The sequence below is a fragment of the Chlamydotis macqueenii genome, chromosome 14 (assembly GCF_036417535.1).
Source record: "Chlamydotis macqueenii isolate bChlMac1 chromosome 14, bChlMac1.mat, whole genome shotgun sequence".
NCBI classification, from domain to species: domain Eukaryota; kingdom Metazoa; phylum Chordata; class Aves; order Otidiformes; family Otididae; genus Chlamydotis; species Chlamydotis macqueenii.
The window spans coordinates 386,583-404,695 of NC_141569.1; the positions used below are offsets into that span (position 1 = coordinate 386,583).

The 18,113-nt window shown below is 37.7% G+C and overlaps 2 protein-coding genes across 2 annotated transcripts in view; one reads left to right on the forward strand and one right to left on the reverse strand.

Moving 5' to 3' along the window:
* Positions 1 to 6,940: 6,940 nt before the first annotated feature.
* C14H5orf58 (chromosome 14 C5orf58 homolog) lies at positions 6,941 to 11,793 on the forward strand. The gene is made up of 5 exons (XM_086759221.1): positions 6,941 to 7,143; positions 7,944 to 8,053; positions 8,435 to 8,517; positions 9,305 to 9,398; positions 9,838 to 11,793. The coding sequence occupies exons 1-5, from the start codon at positions 6,941 to 6,943 to the stop codon at positions 9,942 to 9,944; spliced, it is 597 nt and encodes a 198-aa protein (XP_086615347.1). The 3' UTR covers positions 9,945 to 11,793.
* A 134-nt stretch (positions 11,794 to 11,927) lies between these two features.
* The window catches only part of LCP2 (lymphocyte cytosolic protein 2), a 30,780-nt gene continuing 24,594 nt past the window's right edge, over positions 11,928 to 18,113 (reverse strand). Inside the window, exons 16-20 of the mRNA XM_086759131.1 lie at positions 16,084 to 16,133; positions 15,122 to 15,225; positions 14,460 to 14,537; positions 13,237 to 13,392; positions 11,928 to 12,503 (exon numbers count right to left, since the gene is read on the reverse strand). Of these exons, the coding sequence (XP_086615257.1) occupies positions 12,381 to 12,503; positions 13,237 to 13,392; positions 14,460 to 14,537; positions 15,122 to 15,225; positions 16,084 to 16,133 (511 nt within the window). The 3' untranslated portion in view covers positions 11,928 to 12,380. The remainder of the gene's footprint in view (positions 12,504 to 13,236; positions 13,393 to 14,459; positions 14,538 to 15,121; positions 15,226 to 16,083; positions 16,134 to 18,113) is intronic.

The following is an 18,113-nucleotide window of genomic DNA, read 5'->3' on the forward strand; positions in this document are numbered from 1 at the left end:
GTTGAAGCTTGATTAGACTTGTGAAGATCTCTTTTGTGTCTTATTTCAGCTGTTTTTCATGTTGACATCCTTGTAAAACTAAACAATAATATGGCATACATCATTGCTCACGATACATCCAGCAGACAAAACAACATTTTTCATCGTTGCTCCCATCTAGACCCACCAAGCCTTGTACATTATGTGTGAAGTTCATTCAGTTGGCACCTGCAGCTCAGTGACACTAATCACACAGCAGCACAGTCTCTCTCTCGCTCAGTGATCCCAGGTGCCAAATGCAAGAGAGAGACAGAGGCCGTTGTTGTCATTTCTTTTCCACACTGCCTCCTCTGCTAAGTGATGTATATGCAGGTACAACCTTCATGGCATGTGATTCAGCTTACTGTTTCAGATATTGGGTCAGGAAAATGAAATTTCTAGCTACTGCATTTGTAGAGGTATGTTAGGTTTCCTTCTCCTTTTGTCACGTACCCATTTCCTCTCTTTCTCACTGAAAGTATTTTAATGTAAATATTGACTTTTATTTCTGTCACTAAGTTCTATTTTTATGGTCTCTTTTGCATATTTGTTTTCAAGCTAACATTCCAATGCTTACCTGTCCTAACTCATTTAACACAACGTGGCCATTGTCATATTGTAAGGAATCCGAGCATGCAAATGTGGGGAGATGAGGTCTCAGTCTTTGATGCTAAGTAGTTGCCACAAAATGATCACAGCTAATAACTTGTTAACTTATGTCATAGTTATTCTGAGCAGTCTTGTTCATATCTGAAAGACTTAAACTCCAGTTGAAATAACTGATTTCACACTACTGATAAAAGAATCTGAGCAGATAGAGGGATTCTTACCAGGGAATTAGAATTCACGTGCTTCCTTCTTTGAATCATGACTTAGCTTAGATAAAACATCAGGCATCTAACTGCTTAGCTAAAGACTGATCTAAAGATGTCTGACTGCTTCTGTTTAGGCATATAAGGAACTCTGTGATCCAGAATGGCAATAGAAATCAATTTTAGCTTTCTCCAGCAATAATCCAGAGCCCAGCAACCAGACAACTTAATATTTGTCTCAGAGAAGGATCCCAAATTGCCAGAAATCTGAAGTTGGAATTTAGAGATTCTGAATCTCCTTTCAAAATGTTCATGTCCTATTAATTTTTCCCAAGTAATTACAGAACCCTGAGTTTCTTGAATTAAAATGCTAATACAATTTGGAAATGAAATAAATTTAATTTACTTAGTAGAAAAATTAGAATTTCTCTCTTCTGATAAAAGAATCTGAGCAGAAGGCTAGGATTTCAGTTTGCTTATTTGTTTCTGAAGATAAAGCAACTTAATCCATGTCTGTATCTACAATACCTCACCCAGGTAGACACATGATGATTTTTGTGCAGACACAGGCACAGCCAGGATATGTATACATGAGATTTTCCACAAGATAAAGGCAAAAGCCAGAGTCAAAGACTACCAACTTACAGTTTGTTAGAGTCAGCAGTCCCCTAAACTTGATGCTTTTTCCTGAGTTCAATAAAGAAAACAAACTGGATGACAGATTTTATTTTTTTTTTAACACAGTATACACAGATAAAAGACAGCAAAGCATATTTGTTTGTGACATGAGACCTGGAGGAATTATTAATCAAAAGCTAACTTCAGTAAGGGGAGATCCAGTTCTCTGAACTGCCGCTGTAGTCAACAGAAGGGAAAAAGCTTCCTTTTGGGTGATTTGAATGAGCCTGAATCACCTGCTGTGGATGGCACTGTGAGGGATTATCACTGACAGTATAGAGAGAGCCTAGTGCGAGTAGCTTTTGTGAGTGTCTTCCTTCCTCTTGCTGCATCCCTTCCCCCTGGGATTACAGTATCACCGAGTGGGAAGCTAATAAGCTATTAAGACAGTGGCATTAATTATCTGACATCTATTACATACTTGTTATTTTCACATTTGGATTAAATCACCAACCTTTTCAGCCAAGCATATTGCTGCTTTCAATTTACTTGTGGCTCATGCATTTTAATTGTGGGAAGGAGGGCCTGTAGCAGCTTCCCTTATGTTGCGCTGTAGTTCTACCACTCCAGTTTTCAGAGAGTGTAATACTTAACTGAGAGTGCATTATGTGGAATTTGTAACATAGCTGTATTTGTACAGCATGAACATCATTGCAAAAATTAAGTCTTTTGTGTTTGTTCCCCGTGCAGGTGAGAACAATCTTACTGAATGGCATTTGGTATGTGAAAGGATGTAGAGAAGTATGTGTGAGTGTATATAAGAACTAGAAGCAGATACAGTTCTATAGCTCTAAATAGCTGCATGCTAGTAAGTTCACAGTTGCTATGAAGTCCTGTGCCATTTCAGTGGTTTTATTATGAATGGGGAAAATATATGATTACATCAGAAATAACTTTTATTGTGAAATCCAAAAAGTATGAGGAATTTCTGAATACTTCTTGAAAATCTTCTGCTCAACTGCCAGATGTACCTGAATTTCCCTTTAAAAAGCCCTGCAAGACTAGTTGTTCTCCCAGATTCCATTGGCTCAGACTTTGCGTGACCAGCAGGACTTCTGCTTTCATGAGTAGTTCTGCCTTTCCATGATATAAGGACCACAAAGAAAGGAAAAATATTTGCGAATATCCCAAAGTTCCATCAAGCATAACAGTTATGATTAATTGCCCAAGCTATGCCACCAGAACCTAACTGACATTTACCGCTTATCAAAAATTCACCACCTAATTACCTGACTTTACTAAAAAACTGAACAGCATAAATGTTATATACGAAAGAGCTGCAGGAAATACGCCTTTACTTTTACATAAAAGTTATTCCTACCAACTAAGACATGCCAACAGATGATTCTGTCTGTATTAGCATTATACATGCACTTGTCTTCAATCATTGATTATTCACAGCTTTAGCATTTAATTAACTTAAATACTACATTTAAGAACTACGTTAAAGCTATAATTTGAAACCTGTTACCACATAAATGAACTTTCCAGATCATCAGATTGATACCTTACAGAGTATCTACAAAGCATAGGCTTACACTGTTTATTATTTAAAAATATTAAAAAAAATATTTCACAGCAACAGGAAGCACCTTGTAGATTTAATGTTAGAATTTAAACTGGCCATGCAAACAAACAGAAGACAAGGACATCTGAGATGTTAAAATCTCATGTGCTATGAACTTGAAAAACACAGCATTGACCAGAAAAATATTTACTGGTCAAGCAACAGAAGGAACCAGGGCTCTATATAGTGATGTCTATCTTTCACTCAGATGCCAGTGCATATTTTTTTAGTTCTTTGCCCACTGTACAGAAGGTACTAAAGTAGATGCTTAGATAGGCATCCTCATGTATTGCCTTCTATAATCTGTTGCTGTTCAGAGTCTCCTTAAATGAAAATCAGTATCTAAAATGGAAGGCAATGATATGCGCTTCTAAGTCTGGTAATAGTACGCATACAACAATCAGCAAATTTAAGTATGCAGACAAGCACTTACTAAATCAGGTGCAGCATTTTACATGATCTGAACAGTTTGGTTTTTTTAAAGGTATGCGTTTAATATAATCAGTTTCTTAGAGCCACACAGATTTAATTACATTGCCGCTCTGAAATGCCGTAATGGTTTTCATTCTGTAGGTGGAACACTAGTGTTTTTAATTTTTTTCTTAATCAAGTATTATTAAAACAGTCTCAGAAAAGTGTATCATGTGTTATACAATTTCTTGAAGTTTTCTGGCTGAGAAGTCCTCAAGGAAAGCACTTTTACAACCCAATGTACTATGTCATAAATACATACATTTTAACTTGGTGCCTATGCCTGCTGGTTCAGGAGCACGTATTAAGGTGAGTCAGTTCACTTAGGAGCCTTTTCTACCTGTCACTCTTTGCCTCAACTAATTGGACTGTAAACTTTTCAGGAAAAAGTTTTTTGCTTTACTGCTTTACTGGCTTTTGCTTTACTGCTTTTTACCATGGTCTGGTCAGGCTTTTTTTGGCCTTCAGCATTTACCAGTTTTCATTAGTGAAAATGTGCTCTACAGCTTATGAAATACATTATTTCATCAGAAATAACTGTCATATGTTGAGGTTGCGTGATTTTGTGTGTGTGTTGGTTTGGTTTCTATTTGACTTTCCTTGCACTCTGGATTAACATTTTTTTATATGCAGGCAGTGGTGAAGAAGCAGTCTCTTTTGTTAGAGCTTTTCATGTGAAAGTTTAATAACGTGCATTGAAACTTCAAACTTTCCTATTAGATCCACTAGGAAATTTTTATGAAGCTAAAGCTTTCAAAGTAACAGCAAATGGTTATATTTTCAGTAAATGTTTATTTCCTTATATCTCATCTCCTATGTATTGCAGTGTTTGTAAATATTATTTCCTTAAAAGACAGACTTTATTGATGTTTATTAAGCCACTCACTAAAATATTGTTTGTCTTTGAAGTTAATAGATTTTTTTTCTACTTCCCATCAGAACAATTTTTTAAAAATATATTGTAACCCTGAGATACAACACGAGATCACAGTCTGTCTCTTTTTACTTCATCTGTGACTATACGGGTAAATAAATTTGGATATCCTTTATTTTGAAATCCTCCTGTTCAATGGTTATGTATTTAATTGTTTTATTTTTCCCTGAAATTATAGTCAAAGTAATATTACTGCAGAGGTGAGGAAGGCAGTTCTGTGAAGTGATCTGCACTGTTTTAGTTGCCTGCAGTGCTTGCTGATTCACATCATAATCCTAAATTCATGACCTGAAATATATTTCTAGTCTTCTTGATGTTTTTTCCTCCTTAGAGAACGGGTTTGGTAGTAATTCTGTCTTTATCTGAGATTCATAAAGGTGGCTGAATGGCTTCACCTTCCATAACTGGATGTGTTCTCAGAAGGATTCCAGGGAGAGAGCTGTTTCGTGTGTTAAAGTAGCATACACAGCCAGATCAGTCCAGGATTAAACAGAGTTACAGTCAACTTCAACTGCATGTATCTTTGCACATAAACTTGTAGGTTTATTTCAGGCAAAGCTGAAACGGCAGTTCACAAACTGACATGCTGATCTGAAATTGTTAGCAACACTTATGAGAACACTTCTCACATAGAGGTAATTTAAATTATTCATTTCAATTTTTTGTTTTGAAATATTAAAGAAATCCAGAATGGATTTCAGTTCCAAGTAAATTTTACTGTAGAAATTAAATATATCTTACTCTCTTTTTTTCTTCTTAAAAGAAAATGCCTTGTACAATCAACCTCCTACACTGTTGGTCATCTTGCTTGTTAATATCTCATTCTGTTCATATTTTGAACCTAATTTTTCTGGTGGTTACAATATTCTAATTTTCTTTATCCAGTTAGTTCACAGAAGAATTTAAGTACAGTGTGAGAGATTAGTTACAGGATGTGGAATAAAAAACAAATGTAGAAGGTAAACTTAAATAAAATCTTTAAGCAGAGGTCAATGTGGAACTCCCTTCCATGTCTTGACAAACTCCCCATTACGCGATAATTCATTTCTCTTGAGGTCAGCTATATCGTTCCTGTTCCCTAATACCATACTAGAATACTACACCTGTTTTTCTTTGCAGTGTCTACAGTAAAGCAAGTGCCTGTTTATCTGCAATGTAGCTTCCTCTGCTAACCCCATTTCTGGCAGCCACATTCTCCTTTACAGGTTATGAAGAAAATAACTTCTGCTTACAACAACACAAATATTTCCAGGAACTCGCTAGGCTACTGTTTTACTTTTTTTTTTTTGTACATATATTTTATGTACACTTTTATATATTCTTTTATACATAGGAGATATATGAAAACACCTTGTTGTATATTTTCTTTGTGCACACCTATACTCTGGTATTCTGCCAGCAAAACCACCAGCTTCTGCAAATTATGGAGAACTTTTTCCTTAGAGGTGTACAGAAAGGTACTTGTTTGCACTGGGGTCCTTGCAAGATCTTATAAGCTGTAAGACTATAGTACAGGAATTAGTGCACATGTAAAGTGTTTCCTGCTCTGCATTTCTCATCTTCAGAAAACCCCACAATCTCAGGAGCATATCATGTTTTCTCTTTGAATCACTTGTGCTTTAACAGAAAATGCTATTCTGAGTTGCAATTTAGCTTCACTCACAGTCACAAAACTACATCTAGAATGCTTTATTTTAAAGAATAAGTTTTGTGAAAGCACACTCCCGAAAAAGGCAGAGAATGGAAGCGTAAGTAAATGTCAGGCAACTGACTTCTCTGTCCATCTGTCCTCTACTGCACATCCAAGTAATTCCACTTTCCTCTGAGATACTGGTAACCATCCTCCACTGGTGCCAAACAGCAATTTCAAAATACAGATGAACACTAAGCAGCAGGAAAAATGGTTGCAATACATTAAATGAAACTGCTGACAGCTATTCCCTTTGCTCGGTGTTCCTGGCTTTAAGTACTATGGGCCACACGCTGGGGAAGAAATGAACAGTTCCCAACTCCAGGTCATTTTTTAGCAGTTTTTGTGGATTTCAACTCAAGTCAGACATGTGCATCTAAGGGCAGCGATTACTGTTGTAGTCTAAATTGATAAATCAGTATAGCAAAGTGTCTTTCTTGTCTTCCTTGAATTTAGGTTCGTAATTTGATCTTTACTCATCATAAATTATTCTTACTCCATGTGAATTTAAATCAATGACAAAAAGGAACTGACTGCTTATAAATCGATTGCTGCAACACGCGGTAAGTGCTCCACAGGCAGAGCCTCAAAGGCCAAGAGGAAATCACCGTTCACTGCTCCCCCATGGACACCTCAGTCCTCTCTTTGCCATTTCTTCTTCAGCTGTTGCAATGTTTGTGGTGACTTTTAACCTCCCACTCCTAAAATCACAACTCCTACAGGGTTCTTGCAACCTACCTATGTTTCCTGTGCTGGAGGAGGCACGCATGATGGGGCTTTCCTTGCTAAGCGAAGCAGAAGGCAACGAAGCACGAGGGCTGCCCGTGCGCGAGGGCACGCACGTCCCCCTGCCTGTGTGGGCTGCTGCCTGCTCCAGGCCAGGGGAGCTGATCGATGCCTCCCAGGGTCGAACTGGAGTAGCCAGCTCGTCCTGCTGCTTGCTAGGAGGAAGCCGTGGCACAGCTAGGCTGTGGTAATGGCCGGCTCCCCACCTCTGGTGGAAAGGGCTGCATTGCTGGCTTCTGGAGACCCCCCCGGCGTCTGTGAGGTGCCGGGGTCAGCCAGACCACGGTTGCCTCAGGGACAGCCCTGCTTGCCTTCATGGCTGCAGAGGAGGAGAAAAATCACCCTGTGGTACCTGGTGTTCTGCAGGTTTTGCTGCTAGCACCCGCTGTGCATGCTGGAGCGTGGGGGCAACTGGCAGGCCTGGCTGTGCTACCGCCCTGGCATTCAAGAGCAGGTGGGCCATCCCTGCGGCTGTACCTGGGACCGCGGCCTGGGGCACTGGCGCCCTGGGAGTTGTGAGGCTTTGTATGCCTGCCTGCCATGGTCGGGTTGGTGCCAGTGGTTCTGACTCTCAGCAAGCGTACCAGCCCATGAAGCACCCCTGAGAGCTGGAGAGGGCTGTCACCATGGCCTGACCAATCTGTGAGGTAGCTGCCATCACTGTGTTTCTGTCCTTGAGCCTTCCCATGAGGCACCCCTTCTGCACTACTGCTTTTTCAGGGCAGCCTCTGGCAACAGGGAAACCCTCAAGCCTTGTGGGGCTCCCTCGTCACAGGCTTCGTGGTGGCTGACACGGACATCAGAGCTGGTGGCCTCCTGGGGAGGTGCTTCCGGCCCTCACTGCAGGCCGTTTCTGTAGAGGAGTTATGAGGGGTGTGCACTTTTGGCTGCCCCTTTAGCTAAGAGTAGGGTCTTTTTCATTTCATGAACACACACAGTACCAGGGTGAAATACCACCCCCCCCCTTTTTTTTTTTTTGCTTTTCAGTGTTGAAGCAGCTTTCCAGTCAGGTCATACGCTCAGATTGCCTGAGGATGTCCTAAAGTGTGAGGAGAGAAGAGCAGAGAGAATGGAGGAACAAAGAGCCCAGAGATCTGGTATTTAATCTCAGCTCTGTTACTGACCAGCAGACATTCATCATTTCACTTCTTTTGTGTGTGTGCTTTAGATTCTTCTTCCATAAATTGATGATAAAACCCATTGCAATGCCTTTTAAAATATTTTATAAAGTTTTCAATTAAAACAGATACAGAATTTTGTTTGAGGAATTCTTTATCACTATTACAAATATGCTTATTCACTACTAGTAGTTCCATGTTTAACTCCTAAAAAATTCTGAAACACTGTTTTTAAAAGAAAGTAAAATAAATAAAACCCAAGATTAAACAAAAAATATTCTTTCCACAAGAAGAAATAAAACTATCCAACCACATATTATAGATGTTATTCCATAACAATTTTTGAGTTTTTCTTTTTAGAACCTTTGGCCCTGACTGATGACCTCAAAGCAAACCCATTGTCTGAAGGGAAGAAAAATTTGGACAAAGAAACTATGTTAAACGTATGTTCAGTTTTTTTCCATACTTCTCAAATATGTTGAGGTTTTATACGTAGGGAGAATTATTTGTGATTCACCCAGAGGTTTTCCAGATTTTATTTTTAGAATTTCTGAATGATAGAAAGCTCATAACTAGGCCAGAAAACATGATATAATGCAATATTCTTTAATATTTTTCTTAAAAAAAACAGAATTCTAAAAAAGAGTGTAATATAAATTTAAAAATTCAAATTATACTTTCTAGTCTTAATTGTCTCCAGAATTTTGGTTTTTTTCATTAAATGTTAAAGGGAGGGAATATGATCTCCAAAATAAGCAAAAATATGTTGTTTATAAAATAATTACTGATACAGACATAAATGTTCCTGAGCAGATATTATCAGTTTCATTGAGTGCTAATATTGACACTTATTTATTTTACACGTTACTATCACAACAGCTCCATCTCGTGGTTGACTAAATATTACTTGATGGTTAATTTTCTATAGGAAAAGTAAGGTTAAAAATAAAAATGAAAAAAATACTGGTGAGGAGAAGAAATTTTAGATATGATCAATTTAATTGCAGGGTTTTTTTTTTTAAAAAAAAAAGGAACAGAAAACAAAAATAAAGCCAGAGGGTTTAGGAGTTGCCATTTGCCATATCAAGGTAGATAATTATAAGAGCAGGGAAGTTTTAGTTAAAATATTATTTTAGAAAATAAATTAAGAATTTTCATAAAGATTATGATTAGCTGTATTATTAAGTCATATGGATCCTGCCAGTTATGTTTTGTTTCTGTTTCATACAGCCATTCAAAAATGCTGCTGCAGACCGTCAGTTTAACCTTGAAGCTGCGATTAAAAATGTTGACAAAATGTCGAACGAGCTGAAGAAACTAAACGGTAACTCTGAGTTCATCATCCACCTAAACAAGAAGCTGTTTACGGCATTGTTTTAAAATGCATGCAGTTGTGAATGGCTCGTGTTTTCTATGACATGCAACTGGTTTTATCTAATGAAACAATACAGTTGCTCCTTTGTTTTGAAAAATTAATGCAGCAGTAGTTACAGAGGAATGGAACCATGTTAGCTAACCATGGAAAAAATCTGTTAGGTAGTCAAAGTCATTCCTTTGAACAGTAATAGTCTCCTGAAATAAATATTACCAGTGTGCTAATACCAAACTTTATTAAACTGTCTTGAAGCAAACAAAACAAGGCAACCCTTCAAATTTTTGAAAGAGTTGATAGATGAACACTTCCAAAAGTGCTGTACATAAATTGCCATTCACTTAGCATCTACCGTTCAATAAATACCATGATGATGCCCTTTATCTTTCAGTGGAAAGCCAGCTACTGCTCTGTGACCTTACTTTGAATTTCAGCCATCCGATGAAGGCCAAAGATTTGAGAGAAGCTGAAGAAAAAACCTGGGGTTTGACAGAATAAGTCGTAACATCCATTTTCATGCATCGTTTTCTATTAATACTGCTTCAGTTTTAACTATAAAATGATAGTATGGTTTCCTGCAGTTAGGCTATATTTATTTTAAACTGAAAATGGGGAGTGGAAAAATACTATAAGTAGGTTATTGATTTCGAGAGCGTTTTTTTTTAATGCAAATTTCCCAAATTAAGCCCACCAGGGCTGGAAAGACTGGGCATGAAGTTTTTCACATGTGGTTGTCTCCTTTTAAACAAAGACATATTGGAACAGTCAAAAAAATATTTTAAATTACTTCAAGTCAAGTCATTGCTCTCTTATCTCGGCTGTGCTCTGGAAAATGGGATAAGAAACAGTCAGTAAAGCAGGAACTGCAACTTGTCATTTGATCTGACTTCCTCATTCTAAAAATGTTGCTGAGGAAAGAGGCCGAAGAGCAGATTACTTCTGGAAAAACAAAAGTACTTTCATTCTGGTTTCTGTAGTGAGTTTCTAATACACTTGGCTATAAAAGAAAGAAAGAGTTAACGGTCTAGATACTCTATCCTGAAGTCTTCTTGGCCCAAAATTTGAGTAGCCAGTATTTTAATGTAGTTCATTACAATGAATATTCAATCATACTTTACTTGTGGACATGTTTGAATGTTGAGATGTGTTTTTATTCATATACAAAATATATTTATCTGATTAATCAATTCAAGATTTACTCTGCTGAAAAAAATATGCTGTGTTATAATTTGTTATGTAGATGTATATTTTATTTCTCTTTCACCAATGAGATGATTTAAAACAAATAAAACACAATTCCATAGAAGGTATTTCTGGGTTGTCAGACTTTTCAAGACAGTGCAATGGAAGAGAATTTCAACCTCTGGCTCACAGAATCAGTGGTAATATGAGAGATATTGTTCTTAATTTTAGCATTTTTTTGAAAAACATATATTATAACTGACTTATCTTCCACAAAATTAATAGTGAGCTTTTAAAAAATATTGGGCTAGAAACAGGTTTCGGCAGCTGAAGAATTTTTAAAATTTTAGGTTTTTCACTCATAGTTGCATGGAAATAAAATTTACTAACTTTGAATTGCAGCTTATAGCTAAATATATTAGAAATTAAGATAATATTTGCAATATATATATATATTTAAAGTAAAACTGTTTATGAAAGCTGATTATCTCATCTGAGAAGCTATATAGATTATATAGAAGATATTTTTCTACATTGAATTTTGATTCAAATGTTTCAAGTGATATACACATGAATGGCTTTAAAGAAGAAAAAGTGTGACAAGGTCTAACATAATTATCAAACCAAGGTCTTGGCAGAGTGCAAAGGTTACTAGAAAACAGAGGCAAAGAGTTGGGTAAATCCCATTTAACGAAGGAGAGGGAATAAGTCTTGATATAGTATGCTTCAGTGGTCCTCAGTTGCAAGTTACATTTTAGAACTGAGAATGTAATTGTTTTTCTTGAAAAAATACAGTAAAACCAGAAAGCAGTTGTATAAGAGGAACTAAGTTTAGCCTGATTGTGTCTCTCTGCTTTCTAAAAGGTTTGGGTGTGTTCTGCCGGTTAAGAATCACATTATGATAATCTTGTTGATGTGTCTCCTATAAAAAAGTAGTTGCTTAATTTAGAGTAAGAAAGACACGGCTAAAGAGAGGCCTGTGTTAAGGGAGAAAAGCTTGTTTCTGAGTGAGGCTGGAGGATCCGAGGAGATACAGAAGTCTAATTTGTAGGCTATGACATGTCATCAGTGAATCTTCAGTGAGAACGTGGAATCTGTAGATATTTTATTTTTTCTAGAAAACTGTGAAGACAGACATTTTCATAGAGCTGAATAACACAGACACAGATCTTGACAGGGAGCTGCATATCCAGAGCTGGGATTTTTTTGATGTCACTGAAATCTAGGTGTCTTCAGGATCTAGGTCAGAGTCCCAGTCTTTTCATGGAAGTTTCATAGTTAGACTTATTGGGAAGTGTGTTGTGGGAAAACCGAGCTTTTATTGTCTTTTGTCTACTCAACACTGACAAGGGTTGGGTCTACTCTGTATCACTTTAAATAACATAATTGCTCCTGCAGTTCTGATCTGAAAAAATAGCTTACTTTCTTCTTCTATGAAAGCTTGTATTGGTATTTATTTCTGGGCCCTCTAATTTGGCGCAGAAATAATTTCAAGAATATACATACATGTTGGAAGATAAAAAATTCTCATGTACTGTATGATTACTGGAGAGTAATAAACACATAGTAGGAAAATCAGATTTATAGGATACTGCATTTAAGGCATAATTTATAAATAACATGGTCTTTCTTCCTTAAAATTAAAAGGGTTTTAATTATTGCATTATTTTAGTTTGCTGAAAAGGAAACATCCTGAAGTTTACAAAGTTCAGTAGGCTGAATCACTGTATGTGATCTTCATTAAAATCTCATTTAAATATGTCCTGCAGCGTATTTTAACATGCACTGGTTTCTTGAACCTCTGTCTTTTCCATCAATCAGAAGAAGAGGCGTTCTTTGGAAGTAGTCAATGATATCTGCTACAGAAGAAAAATCCTGTGGGATGGAAAAAATGAGAAGGCTATGGCAAAAATTTCAGAATTATTAGTAATTAGTAAAACCGAAAGTTGTGGGTTTTTTTAAACTCTAAATATTTGGCAGTCTTAGAAGGTCCAGTAAATACTATCAGATCAGCTGTTTTCATTCCTGCCAAAATCCGTAGCTCAATAACTGTTATTCTATTGTGTGAATGACCTAGTGCAGTGTTGTATCATTAATTTATGTAGTCTAGTCCTGTCTAATACACGGTGTTATCATTCTCTTTGGCATGATGATCGCACTTGAAAGTTCAAAAAGTTGGGCTGATAAGTTCAGAGAGTTCTGACTCGATCAGAACTACAGTACATGTGCTGACCAGTCTGTCTGGTGCCAGTAAATTCAGCGTGATACTGCTGGACCTAACTAAACCAGCAGTCTGGGAGCAAAGCAGTAAAGTTGGCAGATACGGATTTGCTCTCAACTTTGTATTTCCGTCATCTGGTATCTCGGTGGTAGACAAACATTCTCTAACCAGGTATGTGGATTTCTAATAGCTGTATTCTAAGGCTATCCCTTCAATCCCTGAGTGCAAATGAGAGAATCTGATTTTACTTCTATCATGAATAACTGTAAGACAATACGCAGAATTCCACTGGAGTAAAACAGTTGCTAGGTTAAGTAGCCTGACACTGAGGAATGAGACAGGAGATACCTTAAGATGAAGGGAAGCAGTGTGAAAAACACATAGTACCTCTTTTCCTTTTAAGCCGGTTCCTAACAAATATATTTGGTTTTGCTCCTGGTAACGAATCTGGATGTTGTATACTTTATCTCTGTACAGCACCATCAGTACATATGGATGAGTAGCAGTTTTTCTTGAGCTGTCTCTCACCAAGAAAGTTCCATCCTGAAAAATGAAAGAATGAAAGATGACAAACAACTTCTGGGCTTGATCAGCATAACAACCTTAACTACAGCACTCATGCTTTTAAGTGTTTTTTCTTTATGAAATCTCTTTGGTAAGAGAAACTGCATTATTAAAGAGTTTAGGTAATTTCTCAAATGTTTTGTCTTTTAATTTGCTACTCAAAACCTTCCTCTCTGATACAAATGCAGATTTTTAGGGAATCAAGGAATGGTGTTCTATGAGGGAGAGATTCCATTAAAGGAGGACGTAAAATATCAAAGGCCAAACCTCACATCACTTCAACCAGAAAAGAAGTTCATTTCTGGTAAGTGCCAATCAAGATTCCTATGTGATCTATTTACAGACAGCCTAAAATAATTATAGTGTCTATAATTTTGGTAAAGGCAGTGGTATTGTCACTCTCTCTCTGCTTTTCTTCATTTCAGATCTGTTTTAACAAGTCTTCCATAGAAACACCCTTTTTTTAAAGGCATTGAATGTGATCTCGTAAGCTAGACCTTACTGCAAGTCACTGAAATGCTGCACATGGCTGTACATGGCATCTTCAGCTCATGGCACGCGCTGTGAAGCATCACAGAGTAAAGAGATTTCCCACAGTGATGGGATGCAATTTGGTTTATCTCCACAGTTAAGCCTGGGTTTCATGTGTTTGAATCTGTACTTCGTTTTACTTGGCCTAGAAACGGTGGGATTCATCTCATCTAATTAACGCTCTCCAAAACGTGCAATTTGCAACAGATTTCTCGCTGGTGAAAGAGAACAATTTCCAGAGAACAAGTCACTCCCCCTAAGAGAGGTGAGGTGAAACTGCTTTCTGGAGACGCAGAATTAGTTCTCTGGGACTATGGAAAACAGCAGCCTTCACGGCTGGTTTAGAGTAGATGTGTAACTTTTATGTGGGTACAGATATTCCAGGTGAATCTCTCACTCTAAGTATCTACACTGAGGCTATAACCTTACCATGTTATTTACCTTTACTCTTCCCACATGACTGCAAGGACATCTAGCTAGGAGATGGCGTGAATCACCAGCAATGTAAAGAGTACCTTGTTTATTTTTCGAAGAGCTGCTTCTGCTTCTGGCCGGCTAACATAAGCAACATACCATTCATCATTGAGTGAGTCCTGTGTTTTTTGTGAGAGAGGATAAAGGAGAAAGTCAGCTGTCAATTAATTACCTTGTGATGTTAATAACATACAAAGTAAGTAGAGAGAAATTTTAATGTGAGGGATACTTGGGTTTATGTCCAGAATCTCTGCAGGTATGAGCATCAGGGATCACGCTGGTACATATGACTGTACAGTAAGTGCCCAGCAGTGTTATCACCAGGAGTGGTTTGCTCTCAACTTGTCATATTTAAAGAAATGTGAAACAAAAATGCACTTAAAGGGTATGAATTCTTTAGTCACCAAGGTTTTGTGGAAGAACTGAATATGTAATGCTAGTTGAAGGTAATTGTGCAAAACAAGCAATCCAGCAAACAAGTTTTTCTCTTCTTTTGTTCTACTGGGTTTTTGCTATTGTTGTTGTTCTTGGTGAAGACAAAATAAGGCACAAAGGTTTGACACAGAAAGGGAAACTGAAAGCACCTACTAACATCCTGACAGTGGCTACTAACTAGAAAAACAACTTTTAAAAATGATTTCTCTTGAAATCAGAAAACTGCTGTGTTTAGCAGTTACGGTTAATACTTGTCATGTTTTTGTACCTCATCTTCCTCCACGTTTGCTTGGTGAACAGTCTGTCTGCTAGGAATTGGCAAGGGAGGTCTTATATCAGCTGTGCCTCTTGAAGGAGATCTGCTGTTGTTGCCTTCAAAGATATAAAAGTAGAAAACATGTTAAAACTAGGACAAGAATTCCATTTGTGGGGTGCATATATGATGTAGAATCTTGATTTTTGTGAGGCATGAAGAATTCATGTCACTCTGATACTGAGATACTGTGAATTGATAGAAATCAGATTTAGGCTACCGTGTGAGCATCAGGTTCTTTACACAGATTCATCCTTAGTGCACAGGGACTTCAACTGAACTCCTGGAGTTTAGGTTTCCTTCAACTCAGATGAACTTGAAATAGGGATTACATCTTTTTAGTTTCTGTACCACAATTACTCAGTTGAGAGCATCTCCGGTTTCTTTAGAGACAGTTAGAAATAAGGTTGTCTCTTTGCATTCCTTGCCTTCTTAGCATGTAGAAACTAAAATGTCACTCACTGTGAGACACTGGCAGATGTTACCATTGGCAAAAAATTATTTGCAGAGTAATTGATTTCTAAGCTTTCTTTATTTTTTACTTGCTCTTGCAAGATAAATATCCAGTGTATTTCACATGGGAAGTATTTTCTCCCTTCTTCAAGCGTATTGGTATACCACAGTGACCGCAGGTCACTTGCCCAGCTCTCAGTAGTGTTAGCTATATTGAAAAAGATGCTTACGTGAAGTTTTGACAATGGTTTTATTAGGCAGTAAGTCCAAACTTCATGGGAGAAAAGTATCTTAGATTCAGACTAAGCAAGTTATGCAGGATGCCTTTCAGGAACTTGACAGTTTTCTGTTCACAGCCCAACCAGAAGCATCCATTAAATAAAGATTATTCTAACTGCACTGAATCCACCTTTCAACCTTCAGTCATTTTCTGTACAAAAAATGCAGGAATGCAGGATACAAACCTAGAGGTAAGCGTGGTGGTAGTGAGCCACTTGAAGACAGGTTTCTGGCACTGTTTAAAAAAAAAAAAAAGAAAAAAATACTCAGTAGAAATATTACATTACTGTACAACGTTTCTGTACTCTGAAGAATTGATCTGGACTTTGTGCCTGTTTTACAGAACGTAAGATCCTCTTGAGACCTATGCCAGATGAGGATAGCCTTCTCTTTCTTCTTTTCATTTTTCTCTCCTTCTTTTTATGTAAGTAGATCTACCATTAAATTTACTTAAAGCTCAGTATCAGGGAATAAGGTAGAGGGAATCTGTAATGGGGCACCAAGACTTCTGTATCAGGATCAATGCAGAAAACTACTTCAGCTTGTTGAGTTTTCACAGGGAATGACTACTTTATTCCCCTAAAGCAGGAAGCACAGGCAACAGCTTGCTTGTTTCTTTCAGTGGGATTCCACTTATAGAGTCATTTTTCTTTTGGCTTCTTTAACATTGTTGATGAAAATCCAGTTTCTCATCATTAATGTTGCAACTATGGATGTGGAGCTACTGGAAAGAGTGCAGTGAAGGGCCACTAACATGATAAGAGGCTGGAGCACCTCACGTATGAAGGAAGGCTGAGGGAGCTGGGACTGTAAACAGCCCCTGGAAAAAGAAGTCTCAGGAAGGAATCTTATTAATGTATATAAATACCTGAAGGGAGACCCAGGCTCTTCTTGCTGGTACCCAGTGACAGGACCAGAGGCAATGGGCACAAACTGAAACTCAGGAGGTCTCCTCTGAACATTGGAAAACACTTTTTTGCTATGAGGGCAACTGAGCACTGGAGCAGGTTGCTGAGAAAGGTTGTGGAGTCTCCATTCTTGGAGATATTAAAAAGCCACCTGGACATGGTGCTGGGCAGCCTGCTCTAGGTGACCCTGCTTGAGCAGAGGGGTTGGACCAGATGACATCTGGAGGTCCCTGCCAACCTCAGCCATTCTGTGATTCTGGGAGCTATGAGCTGACAGTGGCATAGAGCTCATACCCACAGCACCATAACACTTCCCTGTGCCCGTGCTTAGTTTACTTTCCCTGCTGTGTTCATTTTTCTGCTTTTTGTTAGAAAATCTACAATTTCCTTTTATGGCCTGACCTCAGAACCCACATCCAAAACTTCTTAAAATGAAAAATCCCTTTTTTTTTTTTTTTATTTCTTCACCTAATGGTGAACAAACTGCCTACACAGTTTTCCTTTAGAGTTCATATTTCTCTTCTGCTTAAATAAACAGCATAAAAAGCTCTGAGATGAATATGTTAATTATGTTTGCAGAACAAAAACACCCTATTATGACTTGTGATTTGTGGGAGAGAATCAGCCTCTGCTTTAACAAAATTTGGCAACACCGTTTGAATATAAGCAGAAGTGTTCATCATAGGAATAGTTCATATTTGCATACGACCTTGCTGTTGCTACGGCAGTATTAGTTCTAATTGAGTGTCAGCAGTTCCAGAGGATAATGGTAAATGGGAGGAATCCATCAAAGAGCCATTATAAAAATCCAGAGATTAGAAAATGTACTTCTGACTTAGAATCAAGGAGCCCACTCTAACTCATCAAAGGCTAAGTCTGTTGCACACTACATCAGAAATAAAAATTTAATTAAGGGGTCTTCCATCTAGCAAATGAAGACATAAAAATCTAATATTTGGAAGTTGAAGCTAGAAGAAATCATAGTTGAAGCAATGTTCACAATTTTAAATAAGAATTATTAACCACTGGAGTAAAATTTAGTAAAAGGGTGGGAAAATCCTTTCAAACTCAACTCTACCCAGCTAAGGTTGTGGGGTTTTTTTTAAGTTTTGAGGCAATTAGTAGTCACAGGTCTAGCACTTAGGCTCCTAGAGTGTGCAGAATCCTTTTAAAGAAGGACCTCTTTGACCTACATCCTGCACAGTTTTGTAGGAGATCCTTTCCCAAAGGGTTTGTCATTCTTATGGATGCTGCAGGCAATGGGAGAGGTGTCTCAAGAATGGAAGTGTTGTACCACGTAGGCCCTA